The 25804-nt window shown below is 46.0% G+C and overlaps 1 protein-coding gene across 5 annotated transcripts in view; it reads right to left on the bottom strand.

Annotated features, from left to right (window-relative positions):
- Positions 1 to 25804, bottom strand: part of CHM (CHM Rab escort protein) — a 1037168-nt gene that overhangs the window by 43521 nt on the left and 967843 nt on the right. For 4 of the 5 annotated variants that reach the window (XM_068135243.2, XM_068135241.2, XM_068135242.2 and 1 more), the window contains exon 2: positions 13410 to 13476. The exons of the other annotated variant lie outside the window; for it this stretch is intronic. In XM_068135243.2, the coding sequence (XP_067991344.2) occupies positions 13410 to 13476 (67 nt within the window). The remainder of the gene's footprint in view (positions 1 to 13409; positions 13477 to 25804) is intronic. 5 annotated transcript variants of the gene reach the window in all.

Raw genomic sequence — 25804 nt, 5'->3', positions numbered from 1 at the left:
CGCCAGAAAAATGCACAAATCGTCCCGAAACCAGGTTGCTGGTAACAACTGCCCCAGTTTCTTGATCAAGCGCTTTCAGAGTGTTTTCAGCCATGGCAGTGTCATACCTAAGAACCCGGTTATAGCTGATTATGTGCCCAGCATTATGGAATAGCTCAACTAATTTCTTTGATCGAGTTGACTGGTGCAGCGTCATACCCATTCCAACGTGTTTAGGCGGTGCCTTCTTGTCTCCACATACACCATAGACCATGTCTTGTCCAATGCTAAGGACCCTTGTCTTCTTCACCCAACCAGTTTCAGACATCTCACTTTCGTCAAACTCAGCATCGACACTACTTTGGCCTCCAAGCAAGATATTCACAAACATGAGTACAGATGGTGGTACACTTGCCAACTCTGCTTTTTCGCTTACATCGCAACCTTCGAATGCAGGATGTGACATGATATCACTGCGGAGTTGCAGAGCAACGTGCACTAAAGACAGAAAATGATCATCCTGTTGTCTAAATATGGGAATATAGTCTGCACTGTTCTGACCGCACACCATTTCTGAAAGAGGTATGTGACTGAAATGTCGTGGAAGAAGCAAAGTTTGTTTCTCTGAAGGCGCCAAATTTCTTAGCACAAGAAATTCATAAATGTCCCCAATGCAATTCGACAAAGTTTCTTTAAAAGTCCCCAGTCTACTAAGATACGATCTAGGAATTGTGCCGTCGCACTCACTGGCTAACTCTTTGTACCTCTCGAACACTGCAGATAGTTCAAATACGTGCCCTTTCTCAGCAGAGTGACGCAGCTCTTGACACAACCATGATATCGCCATGTCTGCTGATTTGCTTTCAGTTTCCGCCCTTTTGACATCCCTAAAGAATTTACTAAGACAGTTAACATGGTAACATGCCTCAGCTGAGATTAAATCATTCTCATTTGCAGTACGGACTAAGATGTTATGTACAAATTTAGCTTTTTCCGTAATTTCATTACTCATTTTGAAGGTTGTGACACGACTTGTCTTCTGCTTCTTGTCAAAGTTCTGGCAGAACATACACAATGTCCAGTTCATCTTAGTAGTACTACTGCGTAAAAACGGACATGCTTCAGCCAAAACACTTTCTTTCAGGATCTTTTTCGTTTTTCGATTGTTCCTTGGCTAGCTTAGCATTTATTTTCCCCTTGTGTGTGTATGCAGAGTAACATAGCTTATGCCATTTAAGTTTGGGGAGACTTTCTGGAGGCTCTGCAAAGAGAGTCGAAAGCCTGTCCACGGCTGATCGAAATTCATAGTGTCTAAGTTTGCATCGGAGCTCGGTCGCCTCTCTGATGGCAGCTATACCCTGGTTTGTCTGGTTGAAAATCGTATCTTTGACCTGGCTAGTTCCCTGACAAATGATACAAAGTTCAAACGACACATCCTCACGCTGTCGCTTGAGGCTGGCAATAGGTTCCATGGTTGGCCTGAGGGGAGAAACAGAAACCAAACTAAGCACCAGGCACGCATGTTCTGACCATGAAAACTACAACGTTGTATGATATACTGCAACAGCCCTTAAATGATCGAATAAGCGCAGGCAGTGTTGGCCCGGGTTTTAATCTTATTCTCAAAGACACAAAGTAAAGCTTCTTCAAGACAAAACATCTAACCGATATCACTAATTCATTAGTGGTAGATGCATTAGGCACTCATCGTCAATGCCCATGCCCTGCCTGTCTTTTTGCTACTGTTAGGTAAATGTACATGTATGTAGGCCTGCCTATGATGTGAGATGTCAAGCATACATTAGACATTTGTATGTACATGTATCTCACCAAAGAAGAATGCATTCCTTTACTTTCATTTGATTTTATATTTCACTAGACGACCCATGACCCGTTGGGTCAGTCAGTTTGAATTGATATGAGAATAGAACTAAAGCGAACGCTGGACATCATCAGGGAGATGATTTGGGCCAGCAAGCCATAAGGCTCACCTCTCCAGCGTTCTAAATCACTTATCTGTGACACGTGATTTCGGCCCTTATCTCCGATCACGTTTTTTTTTTAGTTTTTTTTTTTTAGAAAAAACACGCGACCCGTGGACGACCACGATTTTGTTGTCAGAGGACACTTCTGATGACGATGTTCTTTGTCGACGATCCTCCATTTACATAAACTCGCACGTTCTCTTTCCTCTTCCCTCGACTGAGCGCCACATACAGCTGACCATGCTGGAAGACCGGTTTCTCCAGGTAGACCAGCACATTCTCCATAGTTTGCCCTTGCGCCTTATGGATCGTCATTGCGAAGCAGGATTGTATGGGGAACTGGCAGCGCTGCAAAGGGATATCCTCAGCTTCCGACAGATTTAGTCGGATCCGAGGGAGCATTACAGTTTCGCCTTCAAACGTTGAACTTATGATCCTCGCAACTATAATATTTCGAAGCATGTCCTCAACAATCATGCGCGTCCCATTGCAAAGTTTCGGAGGGTCCAAGTTCCGCATCAAAATGATAGGGGATCCTTTTTTGAGCTCGAGGTTGTGCGGCGGCAATCCCGAGACTTCAACGGAATCTAGGAATTCCGTTGGGAAGTGCGTCGCATCAGTACCCTCAGTCACACTGTTGAACGCAGCATACTCCTTGCTAGCACCAGGGAACCTTGTGATGCATCTTGAATTGATGTTTCGCATCATATCGTTGAGGGGCACTAATATAGACCTTGCTGAAAAAACCTCCATCGGATTGGCGAATGATGGATATATGGTATCGATGCACTCATCGAGCCCACTCGCTGTCAGCAGTATATCCTCTGGCAAATCTATCTCATCATCCGCATTTTTCTCGATTCTATCCTCGCCGATGTCGAGCAAAAATCTTGAAAACTGCCCACTTCCGTCGGTCAGTCGCATATTAGTTCTCAAGTGAAACATTCCAAAGCTCTGCCATAAGTAGGACTTCTTTATGCACGCATTCTCAACGTCAGCATCACACCCTCTTTTCACCACAGGCAGAAGTTGACGGAAATCACCACAGCATATCGTCAAGATCCCTCCAAAAGGCTCGTCTTTGTCACATACATCACGCAACGTGCGATCCACAGCCTCGAAACTCTCTCTCCTGATCATAGGACACTCATCCCACACGATGAGTTTTGTACTTCGAAAGAGGTCTGCGATAGTGGAATTTTTATCGATGTTGCATACGCCATCTTCCCTCGGTGTCAGAGGGATTTGGAACCTTGAGTGCGCTGTTCTTCCACCAGGCATGAGGGTAGCAGCTATGCCAGATGAGGCCACCGCAAGGGCAACTTCTCCACTCGCTCTCACTTTAGAGAGAATCAGGTTAATAAGAAACGTCTTCCCTGTGCCTCCAGGCGCGTCAATGAAAATCATTGATGACTGATTCGTGCGGATGCAACCGCACGCAAAGTCATAGACAACTCTCTGCTCATCATTGAGCAGAAGCTGCCTTTCGTCTATGATTCGCTGTTGTTCCTCCGTGTCGTATTGGAGTTCTCTCAGTAGGTGAATGTTGGCAATCCCTTCATGACGAAGAACAGTCATTGGAGTCGGCAAGTGAAAATGTGCAACAGTTCTGTTCAACAATTGCAGTTTCTGCTGCAAATACGATAGAGCCAAGTCATGATGGCGCTCGTTGATGGCAATATTGGGATCATTTGCAGATCGTCGATGAGCTAGAAGATAATCTTCAGCCATAGCGTCCTTGAAACGTTCCCATAGATCCAATGGATTGTCGACTTCACTTTGTGTGAGGAGCACAACGAACAAATCCCTCATGGGTCTGGGAAGGCGTGTCCTCTCAGCATCCTCCAGAGTCTCGCGCCAGACAGCGTCTCCTTGCAGCAAACCCATTTCTCTGCAAGCGTCTTTGAATGTGGGTAGAATGACATTATCACACGTTCTCAGGACTTCGAACGAAGTTGGCCCTCTCACATGGTGGAGGAGTAGTCGGAAATAGTACAGGTCACCAGTACGCGGCGAAACAGTGTAAACTCGTCCCAATATGTCATCCTCAAACATTCCAGGGTTGCCCTCCACCGGTCTGCCCTGTTTTCTTCGTTGCCATCTCTTCTTGGTCCATGTATAGAATCTCGGAACATCCACGTACAACAGTGTCTTAGCAAAATGGTCACGTCTGCAAAGATCCATAAACTCTGTCAACGTGGTTTTGGCCATATTGGGATTATTTCTTTGTTCACGAACGTTCCCAGCAAAAAATACCTGTTGTTCATTTGGCAGATGTACTCCTAAACGGATAACGGCCGGCTTCCTGTCATGGACTGAGAATCCAAGAATGGAGGCAACAGCCTCTGAAGGTCCAATGTATCTACCCGTCAAGTACTCCGTTATCTCATCGTTTGTGCGCAGTGCATACGTAGCTTGATCGCTACCTTTCATGGCATACTTAATAACATACTTGATCGACTTTATAGAGCAGCATATTTCAACGTTGATGTGGCAATCAAACGTTTTCAGGAGATAGAGATTATGGGGAACAACCCACTGATTTGTAACAGGTCGTCGTTGCCTCCCTTCTTGGTGCCCTTCAAATCCTCCCATTTCTGGGGATCTTCTTCTATATATGGGGTACGAATCGTCTCCGCACCGTGTGTACGGAGCATATGACCGCGGGTATCTGTGTCTGCATGCCCCATTCTTCCAGCATCCAGTTGCTGTGGAACAATATGGACCATGGATCATGTGCTTCAACACCAGTCTGTGTCCCTCTGGATCTTCATCGGGATCTGGTATTTCAGCTTGTACAAATCGATCATAGTCTTGTGGTCTCGGCTTTGAAGCTTCATCAAGCCACAGCAAACAGTGTATGTGAGGGAGACCTCGCTTTTGGTACTCCACACACACAACGTGAGCGATACAGTTCCCGAAGAAGCCTTCTGATCCAGTGAGGTATTTAATGAACACCGTTTTCTTCAACTCGAACACTCTCGCAATGAGATCCGGTCTGTCGTTCTCACTTTGGTGAGGAAACAGGTTATTGGAGATTTCAGGCCACTTTGGATTACACGTCATAGTGATGAAGTAGGTCGCGTTACCATATTTTCTTACGTACATCATGGCATCTTGACATCGCTCCATCATATACCTCGGCCCCCCTACAAATGTCGATGACAGTAGTACGCGGCGTCCGATGTTGGACAAATCGTCATTGTCATTGAGAGCATCAGTGAAGCCACTGTATGTAGCAGACCTCAGCGATGCCTGGTTCAGTCTTATAAACGCCAATCTTGTGCCTTCCATTTTGGCTGCCATATCAACAAGATACTGCTGGAACAGACGCCCCCCTCTGAGGAGGTAGTTGAACTCATCCTCGTGGTTCATTATTCGGTAGGAGTAGTATTTCATGGCAGTCAATCTCCTGCCATTGGTCATGTTCATTTCGGGCTGCCATCCGTCATCTCCGAATGGGAAGAAGAGAACATACTGGAGTGCGTCGTAAGAACGGTGCAACTCAGAAATACTTTGCAGCGCTCCTCCTCTTGCTTTCAATACAATGTGACGCGCTGTAGCTTGAGGATCGACAGTATTCTTCACAACGACACCCACTTCATCAGCGATTTGACCATTGAACCTCCTCTCATGTTCACCAGCTGGTCTCCTGTTGGGATCAATAAGAACGAACGCCTCTGGCAAATTGCCTATTTCCTCGCGTGCCTTGCGGAACGAGTGAACGTAAGGATTCACTTGTCTCAGCACGGTCTCTAATGCTCCAACTACATCACGGTGAATACCAGCATTGGTGAGTATCCGCATCCTCAACTGTACGCTGTCATGTGGATCTAAGAAATAAATTTGGAGGAATTTCGGTTGTTCATCCGCATTTGGCAAGAAGGAACCGATACGATGATGTATTTGACCCTGAATTATGACCGATGGGCTCCATGCACCATGCCGAGGAGAAACTTGGCTTCCTCCAAATGATGTCATTTGAAATAGACAGTTGTATTGTCTGATGTTCCTGCGGAATTCGTTCGCTGTGGGTCCATTGCCGGTAAACAGATTGTGTAATTGATGGGGTAAAGGTCCCAGATTTCCCAAGGACACCTTTCCATTCGTGCAGCAAAAATGAGCTGTTTCACCTTGGAAAAGAAGCGCTCTACAATGTGGACAAATCTTGTCCATCGCACCGACGTCAGCAGAAGTGAAATTTCTTGCATTCTGCGCATTTCTCTGCCTTGTCTCAAGAACTTCCCTTATCCTATCTCTTTCTCGCTGCTCCTGAAGACGCTGTGCCGTCTCCTCTGCAGATTCCGCATCTCTCCTCATACGATCTCTTTCTTGCTGCTCTTGATGGCGCTGTGACGTCTCCTCTGCAGATTCCGCATCCCTTCGCAAGCTGACTCTCTCTCGTTCCTCCTGAAGACGCTGCGCTCTCACCTCCTCCATCTCAGCACTCCTTCTCATCCTTGCCCTTTGTCTTTGCAGCTGAAGGCGCTGTGACCTTTGCTCAGGCGTTTCAGCATGTCGTCTCTTCCTTTGGCTTTCTCGTTGCTGCTGAAGACGTCGTGATCTCCCATCGTCTGTTTCAGCGCCCCTCGGAGATACTGCTTCCGCACGAGAACTTGAAGGAATGTTGCTATTCGCGTCCATAGACGTGAGGTGTGATTCGTTGTCCGCGTCCGTAGCGCCGTCGGAGGGTTGATACGACATTCTTCCTGCAAATAGTATTGTTTTTGTGCTATCGTTTTGCCGATCATCAAATGACAAATAAATTACATTGTGACAATTAAAGATTTCAAATAAACCTATTTAAAGTGTATGCGCATATAAATAATAAAAAAAATCGAAGAAATATCTCTCGGTAATTTCCTGAAACATTTTACTTCCGGGTAATAATGTTGAATGAAATAACGAAGATATATATACTGTATGCCTGTTATTTTAGGCGGTGTATTTTCGTATATCAACGTGGCGCGATTTTTAAAATATATCTCTGCAATTTCCCGTGTGTGCGTGAATGTTCTCAATTATTTCTTTTACCGAGTCTAAAACCATCGATAAAAATGAAATCAGATGGAAGCGGTAATAATAAAAAAAATCGAAGAAATATCTCTCGGTAATTTCCTGAAACATATTTTTGCCGATCATCAAATGACAAATAAATTACATTGTGAAAATTAAAGATTTCAAATAAACCTATTTAAAGTGTATGCGCATATAAATAATAAAAAAAAATCGAAGAAATATCTCTCGGTAATTTCCTGAAACATATTTTACTTCCGGGTAATAATGTTGAATGAAATAACGAAGATATATACTGTATGCCTGTTATTTTAGGCGGTGTATTTTCGTATATCAACGTGGCGCGATTTTCTTCCCGTTTTTTTTCAACCGAGTCTAAAACTATGTTAGCGACTGTGAAAAATGAAACGATATATCGAATTTGATTTGAAATAAAGCTGAGAGAGAGAGCAAGACACCACGGGCCTACAAAACAGGCCTCAAAGCTATGCGAGTTAATAAAATGGTGGATATTACTACTCTCTCAAAGGGGTAAGCCACGCCCCCGGACCGATCGAATGTTACACACAAACACGCAAGATTTCAATTTTATAATTATATAGATTTTTAAACAATCTTAAAAAGACCCTTACCTGTACTCCTGAAATGTTTAATGCCTGATGCCTAGGGTACGAACTAGATGGCTTATGCTAGGCTATTAGATTCATTCTTCATCATTAAGGGTCTATTGAAGAACACCCTGCTCTGTCTGAATGGAAATGATTTGACAAACATGGCAAATGCATTGGGGTCAGAAAGATGAAGCCACTTTCACTGTTGAGTGAAAGGGATGGTTTCAAGTGCAAGTAACTGTTACGTCATTGCAAGACTTTCGCACTCATTGACCTTTGACCTATGTTGTTTACCGGTGACATTTAGATTCTGTCTTTATAAAATCTATCTCTAGACCATCAATAGGAGCATAAAAACTCTGCCCCATTGTGCATTTAGAGGTTAAACTGCAAGCAAATTACGCAAAAACTAATTGTCGCCCCTTACAGAGATAAAGGCAAATGAGCATAGATGTGTCCTCACGTTTTCCTTTAAAAATAAGATTTTGAAAAGCTTTAGCAACCTTACTAGACAAAATATTGTAAAATAATTGAAATGTACAGATAGGGGATGTAAAATAAAGCATTTTTTCAAAAAAATTGAATTTTGCACTCATTGACCTTTGACCTTGATTAGTGACCTAATTACGCATTTTTGGGCTTGGCAAACAACAGATTCATATTCAGCATAAAAAACTACCCCAGAAAAAGTGGTTTGTTTGCTTTTACTCAAAAATGCCTCAATCATTCTATAAAGGCACATTTTCAGATTTTTTGACTAGGCTACTACTAGAATTTTTAAAATGCGATTCTTCACCATTGGGAGATAGGGCCAAAAATGATACATAGTAGGATATCTCAAAAAGTTGTGGACAGATTTGGAGGAAACTTGGTGGACAGGTTGTGTGTGTTACAAGGAGTAATCGATTCGATTTTGGTGAAGATCTGAATATGGATTGGGATACGAGAATTATTTAATTTTCACCATTGAGAGATAGGGCTAAAACCAACATATAGCAGGATATCTGAAAAAGTTATGGATGGGTTTGGACGAAACTTGGTGGACAGATTGTGTGTGTGACAAGGAAGAATCGATTCAATTTTGGTGAAGAACCAGATCCGGATCCGGCTAGTAGAATTGTTTAAGTGATTCTTCGCCATTGGGAGATAGGGCCAAAAACGACACAAAGCAGGATATCTCAAAAAGTTGTGCACGGATGATTTTGATTAAATGTGATTCTGGAATTGTGATTTTATGGTCTACCCTGGGATACAAAACGTAAACTGTTCACCTGGTGGAGGTATGTTCTCTACTGGGTGCCGTTCTAGTTTTAGCTGTTTTCATCAAGTTTAGTTTGTGTACAAAGCAGACGAGCTTTGCATTTTGAGATGATTTCTAATTACCCTGTGCACGTGAAGCGAAAAATGAGGTTCAGCAATTGGTTCACTTCTGCCTGTCTGTCCCTCTGTGTCTGTCTGTCAACAAACATCAGTTTATGATCGAGGAACAACTTTATTTCTATTGAATGTTCGATTTTGAACACAAATCGGAAAACGAACCCGTCGTTGAACAGTACTTTGGCTCTGAAATTATCCCAATTGCACATGCGCAGAGGACTGAGATCATTTTTAAGTGGTGAAGCTGCTTCAATATTTGGCTATGTTCTTCCTTCCATCCATCAAAAATGAAGAAGAAGAAGAACCTAACCCACGGTGTTTAACTCTACATGGTTTTTAAGGTCAATTCTAATGGGTTCTAAAGGGTATTTCTAAAGGGTTCTAAAGGATAATTCTAAAAGGTTCCAAAGGGTAATTCCAAAGGGTAATTCTAAAGTTTAATTCTAATGCATTCTAAAAGGTAATTATAATGGGTTCTTGTGGTGAAATATGATGTAATGTCTCGAGCTTGGAGAAGGTTTGGTCAGAGGGCCGGCCTTGAGGGAGCTTATACAAGTCCGGTCTGTCAGGTGCTCGATCTCGTGGCATTCTGTTACCTTAGTGCCAAGAGACTAACGGGATTAACAGGTACGTAATTGCTTGCTTACGGGGGGCTTGAAGGAGATGTTTGTTTTGATTGCTTCCTTTGTAGTGCTAATGATTGTGCTTTATTTTGTGTTGTAGGATGAGTGGAGATATAGTTCAATAAAACCTCATTACTTGAAAGAGGTCTGATTATTGATTTACAACAGTTCAAAAAAGGTGATTCTAAAGGGTTCTAGAGGGTATTTTAAAGGGTTCTAAAGGGCAATTCTAATGGGTTCTAAAGGGAAATTCTAAAAGGTTCTAGAAGGCATTCTAAAGGGTTCTAACGGGTAATCCCAATGGGTAATTCCAATGGGTAATTCCACTGGGTTAGAAAGGGTGATTCTAAAGGGTTTTCAAAAGTATTCTAAAGGGTGCAGTTTGCAGCAGACTGGCCAGGTCGTCAGTATAACGACGGCTACCTTTGATGTCCAAAGTGGACACAGCTGTCTGCAGATGCTGTGCAGTGCTGCCTAAAGCAAGGCTTTCACACTGTGGAAACCAAGGCTTTTAGGATCATTGGTATCTCTCATGATGGAAGTGATTCTGAGGGCCTTTCGCTCTCTCACTGCAAGCAGGTTGGCAGTCTTTCTATCTTTGATCTATCTGCCTAGCACCCCCTGCTCTGTCTGTGCTCTGTGCCCCCAAATATTCCTTCAGGATGCACAAAATCTGCCAGAAACCCTCTTCTGGTGAAACTGCCAAAATCAAGACTCTCTGTTTACCGTCACTCCTTCATTCCTCTTTTTCCCCGCCTTTGGAAGAAACTCCCACGTTCTCTTCTATCCCACTCTTCCCTCCAGGTATTCAAAATAGCTGTTCACCACCATGTCATATATTTCCCCATCCAAGACCTTGATCTTTTCTACCCCCTGTTAATCCACCCCAAACCCACGTCCTTCAAATGCCCCGTTTTCTTTCCTAAAAAAACCCCTGTAGTGTCCATCTTGTCAGCCTCGACTAAGTATCCAAAAAAGAACAAGACCAAAAGTCTAACAGCGGCGTATCCGGGCTTGTTTAATATTTTAGTTGGAGAGATAGTATGACCTGGGTGGAGATACCAGTTAGCAAATAATGGAAGTATTAAAAAATTTTAAGTACTGTAAGTCTCTAATCTATCTGTCACCATGGAAGTGAAGAGATTGCATCGAGACACCATATGGTATATTCTGTACGTTTTGAGTCAACAATGAACCAACCATACACCGCTTCAATCCAGTAACTTTGCAGTCACGACAAAGGAATTGCGGTGTTATGATTATATTTACTATATTATTGTCACAGTTATTATTAACATTATTAAATTATGAAAACGACACTACTGTATTAAGAAACCTGGGCTAATTTGTCCGAAGTGGCTTGAAGGTGAGCCATGAAGGCATGAAGTCAAAGGCCTGTACGTACTGTGTCGTTGGAAGACCCTTAACGCCTATGCTTTCGATATTTGATTGTCATTTTAACAATCGGTTTGTTTGAGTTTCACACTGAATGAAAAACTTAAATGTAGAGCATGTAGATTGTGATACATGACAGGTTCAACGATATGTTCAGCTTGAACGGAATAAGAATCAAAATGGCGGTGGTGTAGTCAGCTGTCTAATGCCGTAATGACATCACCGACATAATCACATCACATTACCCCTGTCATGTGACCAGATCCTCAGCTCTGATTGTTGTACGTTTGTGAGGGACATTCATACATATTTTTATGTCTGGCGGGTAGTGATATGTAGAGCAGATAGATCTGAGTAGGTAACATGCTTCGAGGTGGCGTGGTAAGGAAAACTACCTGTAATAAGTTAATGTGTAGGCGTTTTGTCGGTTAAGATGTATACTTGTGAATCTACCAGGAGGTTCGAGTGATAAGCAGTGTAGGGATTAAGGAGTAGCGCCCCTGTGTGTGCTCACCTGGTTAGCCAAACCTTTGTCCCTTTTGGCACTGCACACCACACAGACATTCCGACGGATCCTCAGCGCAACACTAAATAACACCCTCCCCCCTGAAATGACTTAGGAAGAAACCAGGCCAGGACACCGCCGATGGGCGCCGCCGCCATTTACACCTCCGACAGGCCTATCCACCTCGAATAGCACGTGCTATGACACCAGGGGCAGGGAGCGCGCGTGGGAGTGACGCAGTGGGCGTGCACCTGGGCGAGCCGGCGAGTCGGTGGAGGAGACTGATTGGTTGGCAGCGCGCCAGGGCTGACGTCACGAAGAAGGACATTAACTAGTGCCGAACGCCATTTTGTCAGTCGAGTTGGATCCCGAGTTGGAGTTGAGTGCGCAGAGTTGAGTTGCACAGTTGGGAAAGCAGTTACATTCCTGAGAGTCGAGTTGAGAGGAGAGACGAGTTGGAGTTGAGTGGAGAGTTCGCTGGAGTGCACGCAGTTTGTTCAGAGCAGTTGCTTCTGGCAGTGGTTCGAGAGACACAGAAAAGTGACTCGCTATTACAGCTCTTTTTCGTCTTGCGCAGCCCAAGTTGGGCTGAGGTGTAGCCCGAGTGGAGCTTGGAGCGGTGCTGGTGCTTGGAGTGGTGCTGGTGCTTGGAGCGGTGCTTTGGAGCTTGGTGCACGGACCTCGTGGGAGCAGCGAGAGGCTTGGAGCGGGGCCGTGTTACACTGGAAGACGACGAGACCAGATAAGACCGAGCTCCGCGTTCACAATAACATAACGAACGTGTTTCTTTCGTATTTCATCCCCCCTGTTCTTGTTTGAGGTCTGGTGTGCGGGATCCCGATTTAGACATTAGATTTACCGGCGCGTGCTTTTCCTGTCCCTGCCTTTATTTAATAAACCCTTGCATTATTTTTGTACATATACCTGAACGCAGTTTTCCGGGCGATTGATTTAAACAGGTACGGCTGCAGGGCTCTCGCCGCGCCCCACCATCCCGCGCGCTTGGTGTAGCTTTTTGGAATCCGCCATTGAGTTTTCGCCTCAGGGGCTAAGGCCTTCGCGATCGGCATCCGCGACCGCCTGATATTAATCAAAGGTGGTTGCGCGACATTATATACATACATACATCACACAAACACTGTTCTATATGGCTTTGCCCAACGGGCTACACCGTAAAAAAAAAAATATTGTAGTTATCCATGTGATGATGATGACGAGATGGGTTATACTCCTTACAGTGCATCAGTACTGCTGGGTGGTTTGCCATTGCCTTCCCAGAAAACCGTCAGGGCAGTAATTTGTAATTTGGCCAGTGTGCCATACACACACACACACACACAGACAGAGTGGCTACACTTCATGGAGGACACCGTGGGATCTTAAACTGAGCGTTCCGTATCCCGACATTAGTTGGTGGATGTTCAACGTCCGTTTGAGGGACACGGCACACGCAACAATGCCTCATCCTGCCTGAAAAACACCAATATGACAGTTTATAGCTGGGCCGAGATTCAAACCCAGGCTAAACAGCTTAGCGGACGAGTGTATGTACCTTTAGGTCTAGGGCCTAGGCTATCCTGCAGCCCATTTATCCTTGTACTTGTCCGAAATCTATGTTATTGTACATCACCCCTGCCATGTGCCATCTACCCATTATATCATCAGGGGGGTCCTGCCTTGGTAGTCCTTTTGCTGCATGCCCATTGGCACTTTGTGTTGGAATCCTCATGTGGTTTGGCCTGTTAGTGTACCCATCTGAACCCTTGACTCAAGATCTGGGGAACCCAGGTTAAAATCCCATAAATGTTTTTCCATAGCCTACTAATGTCCTTGCAATTCATATGAAACTACAAACTACAAATTTTAAAATAATTGGTATATGTTGTAAGAAAGACACGAGGAAATAAGATTCCCTCACCTGTCCAAATGCAAAACACTACGTCCAACACGTGCACACGCGGCAGCAACAATTGCTTCGGGTAAGCCTGAAAAATAAACCGGCATGCAAAACATTCAATGCATCATGGTTGGGAAGAGCATCTGATAATTGCACCTATCCGATAAAGATCGCATGCAAGCGGTGGATATCCCAAAACTGTTTCACATGATGTCCTTTTGCAAGCTTGACTGGTATTTTTTTACCAACTGTATTCAATAGCTAATCAGAGCTTGCCCATTCCATATCAATTCCGTATGTATGCAGATCCGCACAGTCAAACCCTGAAAATTAGATGTTGGGAATTTCAGCACCACCCTGGCACTCGCAGCAAAGAACTTGACTGAGCGAAAAAAAATTGCAGATCAATGCACCCAGATGTGTGTGTGTGTGTGTGTGTGTGTGTGTGTGTGTGTGTGTGTGTGTGTGTGTGTGTGTGTGTGTGTGTGTGTGTATATATACAAAATGGGCACAAAGTCCTGATACACGCAGTAAGAATTTATCAGTATGCTCCCCTCCATTATCCACAAAAATTTGAATTTTTGTCCATGTTCTTCTGGACATCCTCTTCCATGTTGAGGGTTGGAGGTCATAAAAGCAGCCCCTGACAGCTGTTTTGAGGTCTTCAACTGTTGTTTTTTTTGTTTGTTTGTTTTTGTATACAGAATCGAGGCTCGTGAAAGAGCTAACATTTATCACACAAAAAAAAAATCAAAGACAGACAAACAAAACAGACAAACAAACAGACAAAAACAAACAGTTTGTCTGTTTGTCAAACAGACAAACAAAATATATAACAAGCGTTACGCCTAGGTCCCCCGTCGGTGAAGTGATGTGAGTTGACAAAGTGGAAGACGCAAGGCGGCCATCTTGGATTTTGACGTGGCGACCCAATTTTTAATAGCGTTCTTCCTTATGCCGAGATACACCCACACACCAGATTAAGAAGTTGGTATTTCGCTTATTTTTCAAGATATTCAGCTCACAAGGTTCAGACATACATGGCATCAGACATACATGGCGGCGGCCATCTTGGATTTTGACGTGGGTTGCACCCCCACACAAAATTCGAATGCGGTCCTTCGCTTACGCATGCACACACGCCCGCACGCACGGACGGACGGACACACGGACGGAGGGGAAAACCATCGTTTTCCGCCGCACCCGCTCCCCCTCCAACCACCTGCCCCCCCTTGTCCTGCCATCCCCTGTCTCGGTTCTCCCCAATCTCCCCTACTGACCTTTCTGAACTCCTCATAGGAATGAAAACTGCCACCTGCACTCTTGACCCCATCCCCTCCAGCTTTGTCAAGGCCTCCCTCCCTGCTCTCTCTCCACTTATCATTGCAACAATAAACTCCTCCCTGTCTACAGGCATCGTCCCACCTTCCCTTCCGGCACTGCCCTCAAAATTGCTGCTGTTACCCCCATTCTAAAAAAACCTGGACTAAACCCTGACACCCTAAACAACTTCAGACCCATCTCCAACCTACCCTTTCTGTCAAAAGTTTTGGAACGCGCTGTAGCCACTCAACTCAAACATCACCTCTCTGCCAATAACCTGTATGAAACATTCCAATCCGGATTCCGCTCCAACCACAGTACTGAAACTGCTCTCCTCAAAATCACCAACGACCTTCTCCTCTCCTCTGACGCTGGCAACCTCAACATTCTCGTCCTCCTCGACCTCAGCGCTGCCTTTGACACCGTCGATCACACCATCCTCCTCACCCGACTTGAATCCACCTTTAACGTTACCGGCACTGCCCTCTCTTGGATTAAATCATACCTCTCTGACAGACGCCAGTTCATCTCCATCAATAACTGCAAATCCCCCACTGCTCCCCTCCCCCAAGGTGTCCCCCAAGGTTCAGTTCTTGGCCCCCTCCTCTTCATCCTTTACCTGTCCCCCCTCGGTCACTTAATCCGCCGTCATGGTCTCCAATTCCACTGCTTCGCCGATGACATCCAGCTTTTCATCTCCACCAAGTCCGTCTCCACCGACACCCACTCTATCCTGACAAACTGCATCACTGAAATAAAATCCTGGCTTCAAATCAACTTCCTCAAGCTTAACTGTGATAAATCTGAAATAATCATCATTGGCCCAAAAACGCTCACAAAATCCACCCATAACTTTGCCCTCAACATCGACGGTTTCCCAGTATCCACCTCCCCTCACATCCGGAATCTTGGCGTCATCTTTGACCAAACCCTCTCCTTCAACAAATACACGAAACAGATCACAAAGTCAGCCTTCTTTCACCTGAAAAACATTGCCCGTCTCCGCTCATCCCTCTCCTCCACGGCTGCAGAAACCCTCATCCACGCCTTCATCACCTCCCGTCTAGACTACTGCAATAGCCTCCTCTATGGTTCACCCTCAAAAATCACCAATAAACTCCAATACATTCAGAACTCCGCTGCCCGTCTACTCACCCATTCGCGAACCCGTGACCACATCACCCCCGTCCTTTACAAGCTTCACTGGCTCCCCATCCCCCAGAGAATCCAGTACAAAATCCTCCTCTTGACATACAAAGCCCTCCATAACCTGGCCCCATCCTACCTGGCTGACCTCCTCTCCAGACACACTCCCACCCGCAACCTCCGCTCTGCTGGTACCAACCTCCTGACCCCCTCCATCCGGACCAAATTCAGATCCTGGGGGGACAGGGCCTTCTCCATCGCTGCTCCCACCCTCTGGAACTCACTACCTCACACCATCAGAGACTCCTCCTCACTCACCACATTCAAAACATCACTAAAGACCCACCTGTTCAACACTGCATTCAACATTCAACCCACAGCATTTAACCCCTGACTATCTCTTCTCCTTCTCCCTCCTTTTGCTTTAAATATTTCCCTATTGATTCTTGTCTTTTTGCAATTGTTGTGTTCATGTATTGTTATGCATTATGTTTTCCACTCTGTCAAAGTGCCTTTGGGCTTCTTGAAAAGCGCTATACAAAATAAATGAATTATTATTATTATTATTATTATAGTCCCCCTTTCGCTCCGCGGTGCGACGGGGGACAAAAAGAGGGAGCGGTAGACAAGATGGAGAGAGAAGGGGAAGCACACAAACACAACATTTGAGAGCAGGGACATCGGGAGATGTGAGGGAGAGAGAGGGCTTGGGGGGAGGAGGCGTGGGAAGGGGGAGAGGGGTGGGAGAAGTTATAGGGATAAGTATTGTTAGGCGGAGATAAGAAATTTCCTCTTTCACAATGCCCCAAAGCGAGTTGTCACATGTTGTTAAGTCCGGACTTCGAGGAGGCCACACTATTTCAGATCCACGTCCAATCCATCATCCACTGAATTTATCGTTGATATTCTCCAACTGCGAGAGCAAAATGTGCTGGTGCACCATCTTGTTGCAGGATAGCTGTTGCCTCGAGACCTCTATCACGCACGCAGTTGCGGAACAAACCATGTCTGAAGCATGTTCAAACTAGATGGTATTCATAGAATACTTGCCCTGCACAGTCAACTTGGTGCGATCCAACTCTTGTGTTTTTGAAGGTTTTTTGTTCTTTAATCCAATATGGCTGCCAGACCACATAAACGATGACATCATAAATTAATATTCTGTGGGGGTTACCCCATTGAGACATAATCCACAGGCACGGGACCAGTGGGGCTATTGATGGTATGGGCCTGGCATGCGCTCGGTTGTTGGAGCCACGCCCCCTTAAGAGTGATTTGTGTTGTAAAATATGCGTGAGTTCCGGTATGAGTTTAGTTCTGTTGGAATAAAGGAGCTTTGAACAAGCCAAGAAATGTCTCGCCCTCTCGTTGTCCACAACTCCTACATTGTTGACCCCGTCTTGCTCTCGAACGTTTTTGGAGCTTCAAACGAACATGGCGACAAGCGCAGTTTCGATTAAACTGCCGGAGTTTTAGGACCAACAGGCTGCCGTTTGGTTCGCAGAAGCTGAGGCCCAATTCGCCATTTGGAGCATTTCTGCTGACGACACGAAGTATTATTATGTCGTGTCTGCGCTCAGCGGCTCCACTGCGACCCGAGTGGTGAGCCTTCTTCAGGATCCTCCGAAGGGCGGCAAGTACAAGACGCTAAAGGCGCTGCTGCTCGAAACCTTCGAGCTCACTGAGGCCGAGCGTGCCCGCCAGCTACTTTCTCTACCCGGGCTGGGCGACTCCAAGCTGTCGGAGCTGATGGACCACATGTTGTCTCTCCTGGGCAGCCACCGACCATGTTTCCTCTTCAAAGAACTGTTCCTGCAACAGCTGCCAGGTCAGGTACGGACATCCCTGGCCAACTCGTCTGTTAAGGATTTCCACGCCCTGGCCAGGGAAGCAGACAAGTTTTTCTCCGCCAGACAGCAATGTAGTGCAGCTGCATGGGACCCTGGCCCCGTCGAGCCTACGCCGCTGGCGGACACCGTCGCGGCCGCCATTACGGCCCAGCGGCGGTAGGCCCCAGGCTTGTGCTTTTACCACGCAAGGTTTGGGCCGAAGGCCAAGGCATGCCGGCCACCCTGCAGCTTCAGCGAGTCGGGAAACGGGATGGCCGGCGCTTGATAACTGCCATGAGCGTCGGCCGTTCGGGCAGTTTGTTGTTCATTTCGGACACCGACTCCGGACGTCGTTTCCTCTGCGACACAGGGGCCCAGGTGAGCATTCTACCTGCGTCGGCATTGGACCGGGAGGCCGGGAGTCACGGCCCCACCCTGGAAGCCACCAACGGCAGTGCTATTCAGACTTTTGGCAAACGGACCGTGGAACTGTGCTTTGGCGGGCAGCGGTTTACATGGGATTTTGTCACGGCGAGGGTGTCCACCCCCTTGCTGGGCGCTGATTTCCTCTGCGCCAACGGCCTATTGGTGGATGTCAAAAATCGGCGGCTCATTAATGCGGAGACATTCAGTTCTCTTCCATGCTCGCTGAGCGGGTCCGCCTCAACGAGGCTTGCGTGCACGCTCTCGACCTCTGATAAGTTCGCCGGCCTCCTCACCGAGTTCCCGGCCCTTACACGGCCCACCTTTTCGGCCGTTGTCGTCAGACACGGGGTGGACCATCACATTCCGACCACCGGCCCGCCTCTCTACGCCCGGGCTCGACGCCTCGACCCGGGGAAACTCGCTATCGCAAAGGCGGAGTTCGACACGTTGGAGCGTCTTGGCATCGTGCGACGGTCCGACAGCCCGTGGGCCTCGCCTCTCCACATTGTGCCGAAGCCGGTTGGTGGTTGGCTCCAGTGCGGGCATTATCGCCACCTTAACGACGCCACTACCCCTGACCGCTACCCAATCCCGCACATCCAGGATTTTTCTGCCCACTTGGCCGGTAAAGTTAATTTTTCTAAGGTGGACCTCATTCGTGGTTACCACCAGGTCCCCGTCCGGCCGCAGGACGTTCCTAAGACCGCGGAGATTACACTGTTCGGGCTTTTCGAATTCCTCCATATGCCTTTTGGGCTCAAGAACGCGGCCCAGGCTTTCCAGCGCCTGATGGACAGCGTGTTGCGGGATTTGCCGTTTCTGTTCGTCTACATGGACGATATTCTCATCGCCAGCACTGCTAGGACGGAGCACATGCTTCACCTCCGAGCGCTCTTTGAACGCCTCAGTCAGCGCGGACTTATCATTAACCCGGCCAAGTGCTTGTTCGGGGAGGCTTCAATTGACTTTCTCGGCCACCGCATCACGAGGGAGGAGGCCGTCCCACTGCCGTCTAAAGTGGAGGCTGTGAAGGGTTTTCCGCGCCCCCTCACCATCAGGGCCTTGCAGGAGTTTTTGGGCATGGTGAACTTTTACCATTGTTTCGTGCCCCGGGCGGCCCAGCTCATGCGGCCCCTTTATGAGGCCCTCAAGGGCAAGCCTACCAGACGCACCATCGACTGGACCGAGGAGATGGCCAAGGCTTTCACGGACGCTAAACTGGCCCTCGCCAGCGCAACCATGCTGGCGCATCCGTCGCCCGACGCACCGATTGCTCTCACCATGGACGCTTCGGACTACGCGGTTGGCGCCGTGCACGAGCAGTGGGTCAACAGGGCCTGGCAGCCGCTTGCTTTTTTTTAGCCGGCATCTCCGCCCTAACGAACAAAAGTACAGTACCTTCGATCGTGAGCTCCTAGGCCTCTACCTAGCTGTCCGACACTTCCGTTACCTGTTGGAAGCCCGCCCGTTCACGGCATTTATGGACCACAAGACCCTGGTTTTTGCCATGGCCAAGGTCTCGGAGCCGTGGTCTGCCAGTCAACAATGCCAGCTCTCCTTCATTTCCGAGTTCACGACGGACATCCAACATGTTGCTGGGAAGGGTAACACGGTCGCAGATTGTCTCTCCCGGTCCATAGCTGGCGCGGTTCACCTCGGCATCGACTACGCCCACATGGCGGCCGATCAGATCTCCGACCTGGATGTCCAGGCCTGCAGGGAGGCGGTCACGGGGCTTCGACTGTCTGACGTGCTGTTCAAGGACACGGGCACCACGCTACTGTGCGACGTATCTTTGGGACAGCCTCGCCTCGTCGTACCCACCAGCTGGAGATGGCTGGTGTTCGATGCCGTCCACGGTCTTTCTCACCCGGGCACGAAGGCGTCGCAAAAGTTGGTGGCGGCGAAGTTCGTTTGGCACGGGCTCAGGAAGGAAGTGCGTGACTAGGCCAACACCTGCGTCGCGTGTCAACGCTCGAAGGTGCATCGCCATACCCAGGCCCCAATGGCGCCATTCACAGTGCCCGAGTGACGGTTTGACCAGGTTAACGTGGACCTGGTGCCTTACGACGGGCCTTTCCGAGTTCTGGAGGCCGGGGACAAGTCCTTCGTGGTCGACATCGGCGGCAAACCGGACCACCTTTCGGTGGACCACCTCAAGCCGGCGCACTTGGACCTAGACCAGCCCCCTCAGTTGGCTCAACCCCCACGGCGGGGCCGTCCCCCGTCGGGTAAGTCCCTGGTTGGCCCGCCAAGCCGCTAACAGTCCCTGCTCGGGTCATCAGGGGTCGTTTCGGCCGGGTGGTTAAGGCCCCCCGAAAACTGACATTGCCCGTGCGAGTGAATTCTGGGGGGGGGGGGGGGGGGCGCATGTGGGGGTTACCCCATTGAGACATAATCCACAGGCACGGGACCAGTGGGGCTATTGATGGTATGGGCGTGACGTGCGCTCGGTTGTTGGAGCCACGCCCCCTTGAGTGATTTGTGTTATAAAAGATGCGTGAGTTCCGGTATGAGTTTAATTCTGTTGGAATAAAGGAGCGTTGAACAAGCCAAGAAGTGTCTCGCCCTCTCGTTGTCCGCAACTCCTACAATTCCCTAATATAATTGTTGCGTAGATCACGCTCAAGAAATTTCAAACTGATCAGACTAATCGTTGTCCCTGTCGAATTATGACGTCATAATTAAGGCACCAATGATGTCATCATTAACAACACTTATTCCCCATGAGGAGTTCTTTACAATGAGCCACGTTTCAATTTTTTCCATGGAGCGGTTTCGGAGATAGAGGTGCAACGTTTTTTGGTTTTTCCAAGATGGCGCCTGTACCACGTATCATATGATGTCTTAATTATCATTGAAATACTCTACAGGACAAGCTCCTATGGTGAAAGTTTCGTGTCCATGAGACCACCAGTTACAGAGAAAAAAAAATTCTTATTGATCAGATCAAGTGTATTACTTGTCGAATTATGACGTCATAACAAAGGCACCGATGACATCATCATCATCATCATCATATCTTATTCCCCATGGGGAGTACTTGACAATGAGCCATGTTTCAATTTTTCCCATGGAGCGGGGATAGAGGGGCACGGTTTTTCGGTTTTTGCAAGATGGCGCCTTTACCACTGAACTATGACGTCATAATTATCATTAAAATATTCTATAGGAGGCGGCACTCCTACGGTGAAAATTGTGTCAATTGGTCCAAGAATTGCAGAGAAAAAAATTCATACTGATCGAATCAAGCGTTGTACTTGCCAAGTTATGACATTATTACGGTACTGATATCATCATTAACATATCTTATTCCCCAAGGGGAGTGCTTGACATTGAGCCATATTTAAATTTTTTCCATGGAGTGGTTTCGGAGATATAGAGGTGCAACTTTTTTCGATTTTTCCAAGATGGCGCCTGTACCACGTGACTAATGACGTCATAATTATCATTAGAACAATTCTACAGGAGCCACTCATATTCTGAAAATTTTGTGTTCCGCGGACTAACAGTTGCAGAGGAATTTTTTTTCCATACTGATCAGATAGTGTTGTACACTTGTCAAATTATGACGTCATAATGGAGGCACCTATGACATCATTAACATATTTTATTCCCCATGTGGTGCACTTGACAATAAGTCATGTTTCAGTTTTTTCCATTAAGCGGTTTGGGAGATATAGAGGTGTAACGTTTTTCCAAGATGGCATCCGCACCACATGACCTATGACGTCATAATTATCAGCAAAAAAAATCTACAGGCAGAGGCGGTCCTACGGTAAAATTTCATGTCAATCGGACCAACGGTTGCCGAGAAAATGAATTTTTAAAATGCAAACACGGCACATGTATGGCACACGGCACACGTACTTAACCAATTGCTTAACCCTGCTTTTCGCTTCGCGAGCGCAGGGTAATAAGTGTGATTGACACTTGTATTGAAAAAATATGGCCCTATCAAGTGATCTTCTAGAATTGATGCCCACATCATGACATGAGGAGAATGCTGTTCAATTTCCTCATAAAAATGAGGACTTTCTTTGCACCAAAAATAAATTGTTGAGGTAAACAGCACACTCATCCGAAAAAAATACGCTTCGTCTTGATTTAATGGTGGGAAATCGCTACAAAAGAGCCTTGCTCTAAATCAAGTCAAATCAAGGACACTCCCTGTTGAAAAAGCCTTCTTCTCCCATGCCCGCATAGTGTCGCACCTAGGAGATGGCTTATCGAAACGCCTGCGAAAATCTTGTCCTTATGTCTTCAAAACTTGCTCCTTCTCGTGCGCGATCATGAATCTAAACACAAGTAATCAGTCTCTCTTCTATCGTGTACTCACTGGTGTCGGTCATTGTAAGCCGTACCAAGAAAACAAATCAAACAAATAAGTAACAGAGGATGCACTATTATGCATAGGGACTTTGTGGCCACTGTGTGTGTGTGTGTGTCTGTGTGTCTGTGTGTGTGTGTGTGTGTGTGTGTGTGTGTGTGTGTGTGTGTGTGTGTGTGTGTGTGTATATACATATACACACACACACACACAATATATAAATAATTATATCAACACATCACCTCCAGACGGAAGCCTCTCCTCAGTGAAAGACACATGAAAGCCCGCTGGGAGTTTGCAAAAAAGCACTTAAAGGACTCTCAGACTGTGAGAAACAAGATTCTGTGGTCTTATGAAGCCAAGATTGAACTGCTTGGCTTCCGACTGGCCACTCTGCCATAAAGCCCAGATCGGCAGGGTGTTGCAGTGATGGTTGTCCTTCTGGAGGTTTCTCCCATCTCCACACAGGATCTCTGGAGCTCAGCCAGAGTGACCATCGGGTTCTTGGTCACCTCTCTTACCAAGGCCCTTCTCCCCCGATTGCTCAGTTTGGCTGGGCGGCCAGCTCGAGGAAGAGTCCTGGTAGTTCCAAACTTCTTCCATTTAAGAATTATGGAGGCCACTGTGCTCTTGGGAACCTTCAATGCAGCAGAGATTTTTTTTGTAGGTTTCCCCAGATCTGTGTCTCGACACAATCCTGTCTCTGAGCTCTGCAGGCAGTTCCTTCGACCTCATGGCTTGCTTTTTGCTCTGATATGCATTGTCAGCTGTGAGACCTTATATAGACAGGTGTGTGCCTTTCCAAATCATGTCCAATCAATTGATTTTACCACAGGTGGACTCCAATCAAGGTGTAGAAACATCTCAACGATGATCAAGAGAAATGGGAGGCACCTGAGCTAAATTTCAAATGTCGTAGCAAAGGGTCTGAATACTTATGTAGATGTGATATTTCAATTTTTTCTTTTTAATAAATTTGCAAAACTTTCTAAAATCCTGTTTTCTCTTTGTCATTATGGGGTATTGAGTGTAGATTGATGAGGGAAAAAATGAATTTAAACGATTTCAGCAAAAGGCTGCAAGATAACAAAATGTGAAAAAAGTGAAGGGGTCTGAATACTTTCTGAATGCACTGTATAATATATATATATATATATATATATATATATATATATATATATATATATATATATATATATATATATTTGCATATGGAAGAAAAGGCCCAATATATGACATATCCAATGCCAAGACATGGGCACAACTCTGCCCCACAACCCCCACCCCACAACCCCCGCTAGGTAACTCTCTGTATGTATGTGTATACGTCTGAAAATGATAGAGAAAAAAAAAGCTGGGCCAATCTTCACCAAATCTTGCGTACATAAAATCAATAAAACAAAAGAAATAAATAAATAAAAATAAATAAATAAAACTGGGGGTATCCACAAGGAAATTCCATGTATGTATGTATGTATGTATGTATGTATGTATGTGCATACATATGCAAGTTATAGAAGGAAAATGAGCCCAACAACATGAGAACGAGGAGCCAAAACTGACTCCGAACAAGGAAATGAGGCCATTTGGGCCAACATTTCTGTGGTGCACTCCTGGGTTAATTTTTGCTATGGCTTTAAACATCAATCTTCTTAATGGTTTACTAAAATCAAAACAACCCAATCGTGATCATGTGACTCACCTTGTTATTTACATTTCCAACAAGGCAAGGTGGCACATCAGCCCCAATATACGACTTAACTTTTGGGCTGAAATGCTGATCGAGCACCCCAACCTAGAGTTACGAAATACAAGATGATGAACAGCGATTCGCGTCTTGATACATATCCACACCTCTACAATTTGTTGAAGTTGTGACACTCGTCACTTTTTTTGACAACGTTACAGAATAATTGAATCACTAATCCACCCTACCACCTTACATCCGGCAATTCTGGTGTCCAATCAGATTGCCATTCAAATGAGACGTAAATGCTGACATTCAGTAGCAATACAGATTGGATCCAATCAGTGGTCCATGTAAGTAGCAACGGTGATTGGATAAGTGATCATTCATGGATACGGAAGAGAGCAATAAAGTTTGTATTTGCCGGCAGTCAATATTAACATCCTTTGGTAACCCATGCAATTTCATGGTGCGACAGAGTGATTGCTTGCGAGATAACGACAACACGACAGATTGGATGTTGGTTCAATATACAAATCACAGTGATGACATCACTGGCGTGATAAGGTACGAGCTCAACGGTCAGGAGTAACATGTGTAGGAGGAGGGCAAGCGTGCGTACGATCTGGAGCGCATGCATGGAGAGATTAACGCGTTCAGCATGACATTTTCCGCTTCACTAACAATTACAACTCTTCCATCAGCAATTTGATTCGTTATGACTTCAGACCTGGTTGATATGGTATGTGGGATTTGAACCCCTGATCCCGGCCAGCCTCACGGGTTCTGTGCTCAGATTGGGACAACAAACAGACCAACAAAATTTAATATGCTATTCGTGCATCCAAAGCACGCATCGTTCAAAGAAGTTATGCAAATAACGATAGTCTGCAATAAATAATACCGACATTTTACAACAAAGCCGAGGATTATTTCCAGGTGAAACGATAAATTGCATGAACAACAAGTTCACAGACAAGGAAAAATAACTAAGCAAGATAAAACGAGCAATGCAAACTTACGGTGCATGCAAACATGGCAGAACTTTTTGGCACTATTCCAGGATTCCCTTTCTCCTACCCAAACCCAATACATGTCCCTTCCCTTATTGGTATTTCTTCCCAAACTTTGTTGTTTGTTTGTTCTTCTTTTTTTTTTTTGCAAGATCTCAGAATCATAGCAGAGCTGCTATAGATACATAAAATACTTTTACGGTGCATGCAAGTATGGCGGAACCTTTTGGTACTATTGCAAGCCTCCTACCAGACGGTCTTCCCCCCCTTTTCCTACCCAAACCCAATACATGTCCCTTCCCTTATTGGTATTTCTTCCCAAACTTTATTGTTTGTTTGTTCTTCTTTTTTTTTTTGCAAGATCTCAGAATCATAGCAGAGCTGCTATAGATACATAAAATACTTTTACGGTGCATGCAAGTATGGCGGAACCTTTTGGTACTATTGCAAGCCTCCTACCAGACGGTCTTCCCCCCCTTTTCCTACCCAAACCCAATACATGTCCCTTCCCTTATTGGTATTTCTTCCCAAACTTTATTGTTTGTTTGTTCTTCTTCTTTTTTTTTGCAAGATCTCAGAATCATAGCAGAGCTGCTATAGATACATAAAATACTTTTACGATGCATGCAAGTATGGCGGAACCTTTTGGTACTATTGCAAGC

The sequence above is a fragment of the Myxine glutinosa genome, chromosome 14 (genome assembly GCF_964187855.1).
Source record: "Myxine glutinosa chromosome 14, kmMyxGlut1.1, whole genome shotgun sequence".
NCBI classification, from domain to species: domain Eukaryota; kingdom Metazoa; phylum Chordata; class Myxini; order Myxiniformes; family Myxinidae; genus Myxine; species Myxine glutinosa.
This window is presented reverse-complemented; position numbering and strand designations above follow the sequence as displayed.